The sequence below is a fragment of the Myotis myotis genome, unplaced genomic scaffold, assembly GCF_014108235.1.
Source record: "Myotis myotis isolate mMyoMyo1 unplaced genomic scaffold, mMyoMyo1.p scaffold_m19_p_2, whole genome shotgun sequence".
Classification (NCBI taxonomy): domain Eukaryota; kingdom Metazoa; phylum Chordata; class Mammalia; order Chiroptera; family Vespertilionidae; genus Myotis; species Myotis myotis.
This window is the reverse complement of record NW_023416324.1, coordinates 41167818-41183073: the sequence shown is the minus strand read 5'-3', so window position 1 is coordinate 41183073 and position 15256 is coordinate 41167818. Positions and strand designations below refer to the sequence as shown.

Genomic DNA, 15256 nt, shown 5'->3' with positions numbered 1-15256 from the left:
GTTTGTTGAAACTCTGGGTGGGGAGGAGCCAAGGGACTGAGGCAGAGCAGAAATATTAATGCTTCAGTGTGTCAGAAGTTTCTGTTACTATGCAGCAAGCCATTTACCTCTCAGCACCTTAGTTGCATATTCTGGACAATGTGGAGTTCAAAGATTGCTCACTAAGACCCCTTCTACTTCTAAAAATCTGACCTGGAGGGAAGAACTTCTCAAAGGGCAAAGTGATCTCCTAAAATTCACTCCTCTGTTAAAACCCTGAGAAGACTAGCAAACTTGTCAAAATCAACATTTCCAGAACTATGGAGATTAACTGAATTTTTGCAACAATCTGAGCACTTAAGAAAAAAAAAAAAAAGCCGGACCTCAGTAAGAAGTGATCTCTGTGGCATTTTAAAATAGCCAAAGCAATCCTGAAAAAGAAAATTTAGGACTCATATTTCCTAATTTTAAAACTTACTACAAAGCTATAGTAATCACAATTGTGTGGTACTGGCACAAGGGCAGACATGTAGACCAATGCACCAGACTTTCAGTGTTTAGGAATAAAAGCATTCAGGAAAGGTCAGGTGATTTTCAACAAGGGCGCCAAGACAATTCAATGGAGAAAGAATAATCTTTTCAAAAAGCTGTAAAAATTATCTCAAAATACGTAAAAATAATCTCAAAATGGCTCACAGACTAGTATAGGATGTAAACTTATAAAGGTCCTAAAAGGAAGCATAGAAGGAAATCTTCCTGACTTTGGTTTTCTTAAATATAACACCAAAAGCAAAAGTAAAAAAGAAAAAAATTGATAAACTGGAATTTGTCAAAATTAAAATCTTTTCTATAAACAAAACTTCCAAAAGAATGAGGGGACAGTCCACAGGAGAGTATAAAATTATTTATAAGTCACATACCTAATAAGAATTTGGATCCACAATAAATAATAATACAAAAACAAACAGACTAATTAAAAAACTGAAAAATTTGAATAGGCTTTTCTTTAAAGACTAGAGGCCCAGTGCACAAAATTTGTGCACTTGGGGGAGTGCTTTGTGTGTGTGTGTGTGTGTGTGGGGGGGGGGTCCTCAGCCAGGCCTGCACCCTCTCACAGTCCAAGAGCCCTCAGGGGATGTCTGACTGCTGGCTTAGGCCCACTCCCCATGGGAAGTGGGCCTAAGCCAGCAGTTGGACATCCTTAGCGCTGCTGTGGAGGCAGGAGAGACTCCTGCCACTGCTGCTGCGCTCGCCTGCTGTGACCCCACGGATGCACGATTGGAACTGGGGAGGGACATGGGAGGTTGGCCAGTGGGAAGGGTGTGCGGGAGGGCTCCAGGGCGTGTCCAGCCCATCTCACTCAGTCCCAGTCAGCCAGACCCCAGCAGCAAGCTAACCTACTGGTTGGAGCATCTGCCCCCTGGTGGTCAGTGCACATCATAGCAAGCAGTTGATCAGCCTTAGCATATCATTAGCCTATTACGCTTTGATTTGTTGAATGGCCAATTGGACCAGACACATAGCATATTAGGCTTTTATTATATAGGATGATATAGATATGAATGAGTAATTAAATATCAAACTATGGTCAACCTCATTAATTATTAGGGAAGTGCCACTCAAAACTACAATGAGATACCACATCACACAGTAGGAGAGCTAAAATAATAACTATTTTAGGTGAGTATGTGGACACACTGGAACTCACATTGCTGGTGGAATTGTGAAATATTGCAGGCACTTTAGAAAACAGTCTGGAAATTCCTCAAAATGTTCAACAAGGATTTATTATATGACCCAGCAGCTGCATTCAGTATATCAGTTGAACTACTGTAAAAAAATACTATAAACTGGGTATGTTATATACAACAAGAATGTTTTCCTCAGCAGGAGGCTGGAGGTTCAAGATGAAGGTGCCCACAAATCTGGTGTGTGGCAAGGGCCCACCTTCTGATTCAGGGCCAGCCCTTCTTGCTGTTTTCTCACATGGTGGGAAGGGAAGGGAGTTTTTCTCAGGCCTGTTATAAGGGCACTAATCCCATTTATGAGCCTTCATGACCTAATCACCTCCCAAAGGCCATACCTCCTAATTACTATCACCTTAGGGGGCAGGATTTCAACGTAAGAATTTTAGAGAGACATAATCAGACCGTGGTAGTATATATCCAAGATAAATGAAACCTATTTCCACACAAAAACGTGGGCATGAATGTTCATAGCAGAATTATTCAGAATAGCCAGAACCCGAAAATCCATCAACTGATGAACAACAAAATGTGGCACAAACATGTAACAAAATATTATTCAGCAATAAAAAGAAATGAAGTACTGATACATACTACAGAATGAATGAACCTTAAAAACATAATGCTTAAGGGTCTATTCACAAAAGCTCACATTTTGTATGATTCCATGCATATGAAATGTCCAAAATAGGCAGAGAAAGTAGACTAATGGTACCCCGGGCTGGGAGGAGAGGAGAAGCAGAGTAGAGGCTAATGGCTACAGGGTTTCTATTTGAGGTGATAAAATGTTTTTAGAGAATGGTGACGGTCACACAACTGTGAATATCCTGAAAACTTCTGACTTATACACTTTTTAAACGCGTTTATACGGTATGTGAATTTTATCTCAATGAAGCACTTATAAAAATGACTTGTGATGAAACCAAGAAAGAGGCTGAGGGGTAGTGCTGGTTAGTTGTGGGGCTGAAATAAAATATTGTGATCTGTTCATTTCTTGCCTATGCAGGTGCTCCTTCCATGCACTCCTCCAATTCCTTCAGAGCATCTTGAGACTGATTTCTACAGAAAATATTCTGCCCATCACCAGAAAGTCTAGTTCAGCTGGTAAATATTTGTTGACTTTGTGGAAGACAGTGTTCCACGTGCCATGGGGAAACAGAGATAAGCTATAATCCCTGACTTCAAGAAACTTAGTCTAGCTCTGGCCGGTTTTCTCAGTGGTTAGAGCAGTGGCCCGTGGACTGAAGGGATCCAGTTCAATTCCTGGTCAAGGGCATGTACCTAGGTTGCAGGTTCATCCCTGTCCCCGGTTGGGGCTTGAGCTAGAGGCAACCAATCGATGTGTGTGTCTCTCACATTGATGTTTCTCTCTTTCCCCCCTCATCCCTCCTTTCCCTTTTCCCCTCCTTTATACTCTAAAAATCAATGGAAAAAATATATTTGAGTGAGGATTATACATAAATAAACTTAGTCTAGGGACAGATGTTTTTAAAAAGTATGTAAGATCAACTAAGGTCACTAAGACAAAGACTTGAAGTTTTAGAAAAATGGATTTCTCACCTTGTTTGAGAAATCATGGAAGCATTTATGGAAGAGGGGAATGTTTAAGCTGAAGCAAGAGGTCTAAAATGTAGCATTTACCAGGTACTGAGAGCAAGTTGCTGCAGCCAGTTGAGCAAAGGATGGAGGGAGCACTTTGCCATCAGAACCATAGCCAGCTGAGAAACCACTGCAGCTCTAACCCTGGGCGTGTCACTGTGCAGGGATATGTCTGAGAGCTTCACCTCATTACATGTGTGTGATCCCACATCATGGGGAACTTCTAAGAAACACAGAACGTGTCCATTCAACCTATGCCTCTGAACAGAGCTGTCCATGAGAACCTTCTGTGATGACAGAAACGTTCTCTAACTGCACTGTCCAATATCGTAGCCATGGCCATGTGTGGCTGTAATGAGGAAATAAAATTTATGATTAAGTATCTATGTGGCTAGCAGCCCACATATTGGTCAGTGTAGGTCTAGAACAGCCATGGGCAAACTACGGCCCGCGGGCCGGATCCGGCCCGTTTGAAATGAATAAAACTATTGGAAAAAAAGACCGTACCCTTTTATGTAATGATGTTTACTTTGAATTTATATTAGTTCACACAAACACTCCATCCATGCTTTTGTTCCGGCCCTCCGGTCCACTTTAAGAACCCATTGTGGCCCTTGAGTCAAAAAGTTTGCCCACCCCTGGTCTAGAACCTTGAGTCGCTCTTAATGAACCACTCATAACATTACATGATGTCGAGCCAGTCCAGAAAGTAAAATTTAGAGCACTGTGGTCTTTGGGGATCATGAAGATCTACTTAACGTGAGACAGAACTTCACTTTTGTCTCCACCTTTGCATACCTGGCACATTAACTTTACTCTTGGCATTAAACAAACACTTATTGAGCCCCATTAACACCAAGGTTAAAGTTAAACCTTTTCAAAACATAATCCAAGAACATGGAGCATCTGCACTTTTCAAAAACTTTCACAACTTATTTTGACAAGCCTGTGCAGATCCTATATAATAAAAGGCTAATATGCACGGCAGAACCACAGGTCACTATGATGTGCACTGACCACCAGGAAGCAGACGCTCAACACAGGAGCTGACATGCACTGATCATCCACAGTAGTGCTAGGGATGTCCGAATGATGGCTTAGGCCTGCTCCCCCTACCCCACCCCCTGGAAAGCAGGCCTAAGCCATCACTTAGACATTCGCCAAGGGCTCCTGGACTGCAAGAGGGCACAGGCCAGGCGGAGGGACCCCCCCGCCGCCCCTCCCGGCCCAGTGCACGAATTTTGCACACCAGGCCTCTAGTAGGGAAATAAAATAAGATGTCAGAAGAGAGAGACACCAAAATAAACTAGCTATAAAAAACTGCTTGCTTAGAGAAATATGGACTACAGGTCCGTAACTGATATGGCTAGGTGGTGATTTCAAGGATGCAAGTCCTTTCTTCATTGTTGGTCCACTGTCCTTGATAGTCACCTTCAGGCCATGGCATTCTAGAAGGGGAAAGGGCTGAAACAAACATACCCATTCTTCTAATAGGCACACATCACTACTATTCACATTTCTTCGGCCGGAACTTAGTGAAATCACCTAGTTATAAGAGAGTCCAAAAAGTACTTATTCCCCCCCCGCAGATGTAAGGTAAATGTAACAAGCTAAAATATGGTGTTCTATTACAAAAAGACAAACGAGAGAATGGAAATTGAGAGATGAGTAGCAGTCTCTGCCAAAGAAAGCACAGAAATGTTTTGAATTCCACAATAATGCAAAATGCCTAGATTCCAGTGGTGAAACTGGAGATGTAACTGGGCAAACCAAAAAATTACTTTTACACATCTACTCATTGACCAAAAAAAACCCTCAAACATAGAACAAAATTTAAAAATTAGCCCTGGCTGGCTTGGCTCAGTGGATAGAGAGTCGGCCTGCAGACTAAAGGGTCCCGGGTTCAATTCCGGCCGAGGGCGCATGCCTGGGTTGCAGGCTCGATCCCCAATGGGGGGCGTGCAGGAGGCAGTCGATCAATGATTCTCTCTCATCACTGATGTTTCTATCTCTCTATCCCTCTCCCTTCCTCTCTAAAATCAACAAAAATATATTTTAAAAAAATTAAATTAGTGCTATTTATTTTCCTTTTCTGATCTAAATATTTTAAGTCTTATTTAAAGCAAATTAAACATGCACCTGTACCTAATAAAAATCAATCATAACCATCACACAGAATCAGAAACTTTATTTACTAAAACACTTTACATTATACTGTTATTGGACAATCATTTATTTAAAATATCCTAAATACTTACAAAAATAAATCAAATATTGCTTCTATTTTTCAAGTGTCAAAGTCTTTGCCATGGAAAATAGAAAGGACCTTTTATAAACTAAACATTACAATTAAGCTACATCACGTTTAATAACTGCACACCATTGTCTTTTGCAGTTGTGCTTTAGTGCTTTACAAATTCCCAAACGACGTTTTCGCAATGTACAGGTTCACAATAAGACTGTATACATACAACCATATACACTCATTTTACACAGGAATGGTTCTTGTTAAATATACACAGAGAGAACCTAACACAGTAATATTGGGCCCTATAAGCCACCCCAAAGAGCCAGGTGTGCCACTATACAGTAACAGGTATAGGTGTACAAACATTATCTAACATTCAAATCAGCACTCCATATCCAAGATGATACCTTCATGAGGAATGCCCAGTTTAATGTTTCTAGACAAGAATTTAATTCTTTTCTGTTGTTGTTAAATCTCACCCGAAGATAATTTTTTCCATTGATTATTAGAGAAAGTAGAAGAGAGGGTAGGAGGGGGAAGATAATGGGGGGAAGAAGAAGAGAGAGAGAGAGAGAGAGAGAGAGAGAGAGAGAGAAATATTGGCTGGTTGCTTGCCACATGCACCCGAACCTGGACTGGGGATCGAACCTGCAACCCAGGTATGCACCCTTGACAGGGAATTGAACCAAAGACCCTTTGGTGCATGTGCCAGTGCTCTAACCACTTAGAAACACTAGCCAGGGCAAGACATAAATTCTTAATCTATACTAAATCATTAGTTCAACAGCCTTATTTATTAAAAAAAAAAATACAGTGAACTTAAAATATTTCTCAATACTTTAAGTTAATCTCAGGGTAAACATCATTGCCATATGTATACATACTTTTCATTTTAAAAAGAGAAAGTAATATTAATTATACAACAAATGCTCAAAATAAAGATCATTTCCAAATGGTCTATGGTTTTACTTTATTATCACTGGGCCATTCAACTCATTACCACATAATAAATGCTAAATTTCTCTTCCCTGGTATATGCACTTAAGCATCACTTATAACACAGACATATATAAATCATGTTTATGAGGAATATTTATAATGCTTTACCACCCACAGGGTGTCAATCTCACTCTATTAACCAGATGTGGAAAACAATCTCACTTCTGATCAATTCCTGAATTTCCATATGATTAATCACAATAATATAGAACTTTAAATTACATTAGTCTTGTATAAATACTTAAGTATCAAGCAATTTAAATTCTACTTATAAACTAGAAAAGTAGTAAATCACAAAATTTGCTTTTTCTCTATTAAGATAAAAGAATCTAGCTTATTCATAAATTGCACAAATTACGTAGAAATTCCAAGTATAATCGAAAATTTGTGAGCAATAGAATTGTGAAAATATTAATTTATTGGCATTGATGTTTTACAATAACTTTCAGTAAAAGGGAGTTTGACAAGGTTGTTTATTTTCAATTATAAGCAAGTAGTAAATACCAAAGGAGCTCATGTCTTACACTGACCAAAATATTCTAAAATGCCATATATTTAGAAAATTTTAATTGGCATGCTAATACATTTTCATTTCACCAAAAGTCACAGGCACACAGAGACTATAAGGCTATATGAAGAAGCAAACCAACTATAAAACCGCACTGAAAAAAGACACCAAAATCTAAGAGGTAGTCAACAGAAGTAACCCTTATAAAACAAAATATCCTGACAGATGTGCCCTAATCTAAGAGACCAAAATACAGTATGGAAGCAATTCTTGTATTTTCAGTAATTAAAAGAAAAATTACTGGTAGAGAATCAAAAAACCAAGAATCTAAATAAGTAACATTGCAAATGGAACAATATTTATATTTTCAAGGAAAGGCTAACAATAAACTCTAGACCCAAGGAGGTCTACAGCCTGCAGGCCAAATCTGACCTAACACCAGTCTTTGTAAGTAAAGTTTTATTGAAATACATCCACACCTATTTGGTTTACATACTGTGTATGGCTACTGCTTTCATACTTAAGGGCAGAGCTGATTTACCTGCTACTGATCACATGGCCAACACCACCTAAAGTTACTACTATCTGCCCCTTTACAGAAAAGTGTGCTGACCCCTGCCTGGTCTATGCACAAGCGGATAAGTGTGCAGCTGCTGAAAAATACTGGAAAGATGAACTATGAATGTCACAACACAAGCTATTCCACTTTAAGTAATGCAAATGCTAGTTTTTGCCACAATTCCTTTTCATACTGAAATAGTCCTGACATTTTTTCTTTTTACTTTTGTGGTCTAACAGCAAGGAGTGTTTCAATGTCGTTATAAGAAGAGTTAGCATGGCACTGTCCAGTAGAACTTTCTGCAATGATGGAAATATTTTATATCTGCACTAATTCTGTAGCCATTAGCCAATGTGGATACTGAGCATTTGAACTGTGGCTGGTGCAACCAAAAACTTAATTTTAATTAGCTTAACTAAAATTGCCACATGTGGCTTGTGGCTACAATATTGAACAGCACATATTTTACTCATCTAATTAAAATTCCAACAGGTAACTCTTAAAAAATGAGAAAGTAACACCTTTGAAAATAACGGGCTTTGGGCAAAAACGAACTGAATACCATAAACACAGCCCAAGACAGATTGTTTACTTATTAAACAAAATTAACTTGATTCCAAATTGTTTCATTGCTGCACCATTTCTTCTTAGGAGGCAAAATTATTATATCATTTTTAGCAGAAATCCTGATAATTTTATGCTTAAAAGTAAAATAATTATTGTTATTAATTATATTAAAGAGCATGTGGATGTTTCACACAAAGTATCACTTTATACTTTTAGCTTGTTTCCCATCAGAAAGTCACCTCTCATTAAAATCAGTTTATCCATTTACCCTTCCCATTTCCACCCTGCCGCATAGAAGCCCTTTTTATAGTAGGTAACAGAAGTATATAACCTCTTATGAATCGGTAAAACTTCCTATTAGTCACTTTGCTATAGCAAAGTCATTTCAACAATCAAAACTTCCAAATGTCATATCTTCTACTTCACGATAAGATATACCTATTCAATGACAGAGTTAGAGGCTACAGGTCAAGTCTTGTATATATCAAGTAAAAAAAATATAACTCTTGTATAGTTCTACATGTGCCTACCTTAAGGTTATTTTTATATGGACCAAAACAATAAAATGAATATAAATGTATTTTTAAATTACTTATTACTGATTACACATTGCAAATTAACCAAGTTACTGACACAAATGAAAACACTAAACTAAAATATACAAAGTCAATTTGAAATTATAATAGTCTCAAAACACAAATGTTTAGATGGGTGCCTAATTACATCTTCTAATTATTCAAATGTGCTCCCTCAGAGAAACAGCTAATTGTAAAATTTGTTTTCAAAGTCAGCCAGCAAACTTAATTCCGTGCCTCTTGAACAGCTGATATCCAGCATCATAAACATCTTTTTCAGTCTGGTAGTTGGTTGAAAGACACAAACTATTTTAAGGGCACTTCTGCTTGTTGTCTTTAGCAGTTTAATCAGAGGCTGCAGCAGGAACTTTTACAGAGAGATTTCTTCGGGAGTTGGTGATGTGCCGCTGCTGTGCTAGGAAAGACCGTGCAGGAGGACATGCAGCAGGGTCTTTGCCAGCCCCGCTGCTGCTCACAAGTCTAGATTCCATCCCCAGTTTCTGGAATGCTAGACTCTGAACAAAAATAAATAAAAAATAAAATGACTACTTAGCGTTAGATTTTAAAGTGCTTTTTACATACATAAAGTTATTTAATCCTCGAAACAATACTACAAAGCTGGTGTTGGCCTCATTTTTTAATTTAAAGAATAAGGGTGCAGAAGTTAATCTGGTACTGCTGGTAAGAAGAAAACAAGGGCATAAAACCTAGTTTCTCTATGTTAAGCCATTAAATATAAAATCATTAAAAACAGCACCTTAAAATAATGCTCTAAAACTAACTTTAATTACAAGAACAATTAAAATAAAAAGGTTCCAAAGCAAAATTTTGCATTTGGGCAATCACTCCACCCACATTGAGCACCCATAACACAATATAAAAGCTTGGGTCGCCGAAACCGGTTTGGCTCAGTGGATAGAGCGTCGGCCTGCAGACTGAAGGGTCCCAGGTTCGATTCCGGTCAAGGGCATGTACCTGGGTTGCGGGCATATCCCCAGTGGGAGATGTGCAGGAGGCAGCTGATCGATGTTTCTCTCTCATCGATGTTTCTGACTCTCTATCTCTCTCCCTTCCTCTCTGTAAAAAATCAATAAAATATATTAAAAAAAAAAAAAAAAAAAAAAAAGCTTGGGTCAATGGTTACCTAAGTGTAACCCCTGGATTAACATTAGCACCAATGAGAACTTGTTAAAAAATGTAAATTCAACCTATAAATGCTACCCAAAACTAGTGAGTAAGAAGCTCTGTAGGTGAGTCCAATATTTTAACAATGTCTTCAGATGCATGCTTAAGGAAAACTAAGAAAACAATCCCATTCAAAATTGCTTCAAAAGAGTAAAATACCCAGGAATAAATTTAGTCAAGAATGTAAAAGACCTATACTTGGGAAAGTATAAGACACCAAAGAAATAAACTGTAGAAGACACAAATAAGTGGAAGCATATTCCTTGTTCATGAATTGAAAGAATTAACATCATTAAAATGTCCATACTACCCAAAGCAGTCTATAAATTCAATGCAATTTCTATCACGATACCAATGGCATATGTCACAGAATTTTTCCAAAATTTTATATAGAACCACAGAAGATCCCAAATAACAATATGATCTTGAGAAAAAAGAACAAAGTTGGAGGACTCACACTACCTATCATCAAACTGTACTACAAGGCCACAGTTATCAAAAAAGCATAGTGCCAAGCTGGTGTGGCTCAATGGTTGATTGTCAACCTATGAATCAGGAGGTCATGGTTCGATTACTGGTTAGGGCACATGCCTGGGTTGCGGGCTTCATCCCCAATAGTGGGATTGCAGGAGGCAGCCAATCGATGATTCTCTCTCATCACTGATGTTTCTATCTCTTTCTCCCTCTCCCTTAAATCAATAAAAATATTCTTTTAAAAATACTTAAAAAAAACAGCATTGATACTGGCATAAAAAAAAACCAGACATATAGATCAATGGAACAGAATAGACAGCCCAGAAATAACCCCATGCCTTTACAACAATTAATGCTTGAACAAAGGAGGCAAAAACATACAATGGGGTAAAGCTAGTCTATTAATAAAAGTGTTGGAAAATTGGACAGATGAATGCAAAAAAAATGAAACCAGACCACCTTCTTACACCAGACACAAGAATAAACTAAAACTAGATTACAGACTTAAATGTTAGGCTCATAAAAATCCAAGAAGAAAACATAGGTAGTAAAATTATGGCCATTCCTTGTAGCAATATTTTTTCTGATATATCTCCTTGGGCAAGGGAAATAAAAGAAAAATGAACAAATAGAACTACATCAAACTAAGACATTTTTGCACAACAAAGGAAACCATCCATAAAATAAAAAGACAATCCACAGAATGGGAGAACATAATTGCCGATACATTTGATAAGGGGTTAATATCCAAAATTTATAAAGAACTTATAAACTCAACACCAAATAAAAACAAACAATCCAATTAAAGAGCAAAAAGGACATATGGCCAATAGACATATGAAACGATGCTCAAGTTCACTAATCATCACATAGATGTAAAGTAACACCACAATGAGATATCAGAATGGCTATCATTAATATATCAACAAATAAGGTGGGAATGAAGACTTAGTGCAGCCACTGTGGAAAGCAGTATGGAGATACTTCAAAAAATTAAAAATGGAACTGCCTTATGACCCAGTGATTCCACTTCTGAAAATTTATCTGGAGAAACCAGAAACACTAATTCGAAAGAATATATACACCCCTGTGTTCACTGTAGTGTTATTTATAATAGCCAAGATTTGGAAGCAACTTAAGTGTCCATCAGCAGATGAGTGGATAAAACAGCTCTGGTACATTTACACAATGGAATACTAGTTGGCTATCAAAAAGAAAATTTTATCCTTGAGATAGCATGAATGGACCTGGAGAATATTATGCTAAGTGAAATAAGCCAGTCAGAGAGACAAGTACCATATGATTTCATTCATATGTGGAATCTAATGAATAAAATGAGATAACAAGCAAAACAGAGACAGACTCATAGATACAAGACTAACAGCTCAGGCATGGGAGCGGCTGGGAGATGGGGGAGGGATTGAGCAAAAAAAAAAAAAACTCACGGACAACAGTGTGGTGATTGCATGGCGAGGAGGTAGTGGAGGCGGAGGAAGGTATAGAAGGATTAATGGTGATGGAAAAAAATAAAATAAAATACATTTTTTAAAAGGGCCACAGAACAAAGAAAATAATCCATAGTCCTCTATATTAACCAGCAGGATGATTAACCCATGATGGAAAAGAGTCTGGGAACACTTCACAAGTAATTTCCTTCAAAGCCTTGTTAAATTAAGTCAGATTTTACCAAATAGAGCACAGAAGGAAAGAAAAGAGAACAAAAAGTGTGAAGGCATGAAAGAAACAAAGCATGTCTGAGGAGGGACTAGTTCTATGTGGTGAAGGATGCGGGGGGGGAGGGGGGTGTCCTATAAATTGATATTTTCTCATTCTAAATAAGCAGCATCTACGGTAGGTTGTGCTTATATTAATATCTATTCTAGCTGATTAGAATAACCCAAAAGAACCATGAAATGCTACTTTTCTTAAAAACATCCTACAGATACTCAGAGTAAAATGATAAAAAACATTTCAAATTATTTTATACTATTTTTCTCCTTGTAAGAACAACTACTGAGGAGTAGTCCCTGGATTTAAAAAAAATAATACACTAAAGACACACTGAGAGGCTTCAGGGAATATTAAAATAAATGCTGATTACTAGAAGCACTTCATGTTGCATTACATAGACATTCACATTTCTAAAGAAACCTTTATGGAACACAAATATAATGTTTTAACTCAAATAATGCAATTTTAAAAATATTTATGGACTGTTGCATGTACACTTCATGTGCTTTAATTAAAGGTGAATGAGTCATGAAATTAATTTACTGATTTTGAAAAAGTAAAAATCAACTAAACACATTAAGTTAAAATATATAGTTAATTGGGATTATGACCAACATTTTTTTTAAAAAAAACAGAGTATGACAGAAAATACCTGAATGCAATGCACACAGGGTAATTTGTTTACATATATGATGTGTGTATAGATTGATCTGTGGTATAAAATATTATTTTCATCAATGTTTCCTGATCAAAATGTTTGATGAACACTGTTCTAAACATCCAATCATTAGCTGAATTTCAACTCACCTTATTATACCAGGCAGAAACAATTAGTTTTTCTTCATAATCACGAAATTTTGCTACTTTACAGTCACTCTGGAAAAAGATACGAAGACTATTAAAATCCCCCAAATAACCCCAAATTACTAAAAATAGTAATAACATTTCTTTGTATGCTCATTATTGAGAGAATTTGATGAATGCATTTTGAGGTATAAAAAACTGTCGAAATATAGACTCAATCATGGAGAAATGCATGTATAACAGCTTTATAAAGGAGTAAGATTGCAACTAGTAAATCTTTATTTCAGAAATTTTATTGGTAAAACAGGTATTAAAAAACCAAAAACAAAGCTCACAAAAACTAGTGATTCTTATGCTACTATCCTTTATATCTAGAAAAAAGTAACAACTGGTTTACAGAGCTGCACCTATTTTGAAAAGTAATAACTAAGGAGAAGAAGGATGTAATAAAAAATATTCCAGAAAATCCTTTAAATCTCCTATAAAGCTTAGCGTGGGTTTTTACCTCTCAGTTCTTAATGACCTGTGTACTAGACTGCCTGTGGTCATAGTTACAAGCCACCATAGTGACTGACATCCATTTCTTAATTACTCTAATACAACTACTTGTATTATTTTACTGAGTACCAGATATAGTTGATTCATTAAAAAAATTATAACCTTAAAACATTTGAATGTTTTCACAGCAAGATGCTGATGATACAAAAAGCATACAGAAAATGAGGGATGCAAGATGCCTTTCTTCTGGCTCACACCAGCTCCAGGCAAACCCTCCCCAAGAAAGATGGCAGACAGAATAACCTCTGCTATTTACCTTATTCTTCTTTTTACTTCTTTCAGTGTACAGATAAATACACATAAATTAAAGGCCCAAATGCTGTGACTTAACTGTAGTTTTTCCTCAGAGCCCTAGAGGTAGAGGCACCACTCTGTCACAATACATGTTAGGGAGCTGCATTTCAAGCACCAACAATGCTGTCCATTCTCACTGGCTTTTGATAGGAAGTGAATAGTCAGAGCAACTTAGATTTCAGAGACTCAGTCCAAGTCTCATTACTTGGACCAGAGAGGAAAGGTGATCACTTTTTTTTGGATTTTTTTTAGAGAGAGAGAGAGAAACATTGATGTGAGAGAAAAACATCGAATGGCTGCCTCCTGCACACCCCCTACAGGGATCAAGCTTTTAATCCAGGCATTGACTGCCCTGACTGGTAATCAAACCAGCAGCCTTTAGGCTTGGGATGACACCCAACTGAGCCACACTGACCAAGGAGAAAGATGATCACTTTAAGTTACTAATAAAGCTGACAACTTGGCTTCTGATTTATGTAATATTTAATGGTGGGAGTACAGAGATATAAGATACAGCCTCTCGCCTCAATTCACAGCCTTCTAGCCTAATTCAAAGAATGATACTGTGGAATGAATTCATGAGTTCACAGCACATGGACAAACTCTGGAGAGAGAATTAAGGGAACACATCTGAGTTGAATCCTCAAGAATGAATAGCATTTCTGCAGAGAGATACCCGCTAACCAGTGCTTTTTATAACAGCCAATATGGCCTGAACAGGAACTTATAGAAAGTACACATAAGACTGTTGTATATTCTGAGTATTCAAGTCTTTAAATCTTTAAACAAAATATTTTTACCACAGCCCATATCTACTGGCTCAGAAATAACAAGAAGAAAGTTATAAGTGAACATAAAATGTTTCCTTGAAATAAAGCATTCCTAGTTGATTCAAATTATGAATTATGAGAATTTCAAGGTGAGTATATAGAATTCAACAGGGTTCTGCAATTATCCATATGTGATTATGAGGAAGTATACACTGACTTCAAGAATAACATCAAATCTTACCATAGTATTAAGAACAGTAGTTTTGTAAAGCACTTTGCAAAGTAGAACATGCCCAATTATAAAAATCTAAGAATATACAATTTGATACTGACATACTTATACTTCACCCAGTTCATAAAAATAACGTAACTACTGATATAAAAATAACTCTAAAATTTAAAAATGTTACTACCACCATAACTTTGCATGGTCAGTAACAGGCTGGCACTTTATTCAAGGGCTTCCTGAGATTTTGAAGTACTTCCTTCTCTCAGGAATTCCACCTAGTAAGTTTGTTTGGGTCCCCATGAGGATCAGGGAGAAGAGATAAGATAAATTTGGTGAACTGAATACAGTTCTCTATTTAAAGGCGAGCTTAGTTTCTTTCTTTCATTTCCTTTTTTTTTTTTCTGAATGAACTCTCATCCACATAATTTTAAA

The 15256-nt window shown here is 37.0% G+C and overlaps 1 protein-coding gene and 1 long non-coding RNA gene across 4 annotated transcripts in view; one reads left to right on the top strand and one right to left on the bottom strand.

Annotated features, from left to right (window-relative positions):
• Positions 1 to 1194: 1194 nt before the first annotated feature.
• On the top strand, positions 1195 to 13856 carry LOC118675353. Its single transcript, XR_004973874.1, has 2 exons — positions 1195 to 2828; positions 13660 to 13856. It is a non-coding gene; the product is annotated as an uncharacterized LOC118675353 (long non-coding RNA).
• Positions 5495 to 15256, bottom strand: part of HOOK1 (hook microtubule tethering protein 1) — a 62510-nt gene continuing 52748 nt past the window's right edge. For all 3 annotated transcript variants that reach the window (XM_036347969.1, XM_036347968.1, XM_036347967.1), the window contains 2 exons: positions 12977 to 13045; positions 5495 to 9294 (listed from right to left, as the gene is read on the bottom strand). In XM_036347969.1, the coding sequence (XP_036203862.1) occupies positions 9124 to 9294; positions 12977 to 13045 (240 nt within the window). In that variant the 3' untranslated portion in view covers positions 5495 to 9123. The remainder of the gene's footprint in view (positions 9295 to 12976; positions 13046 to 15256) is intronic.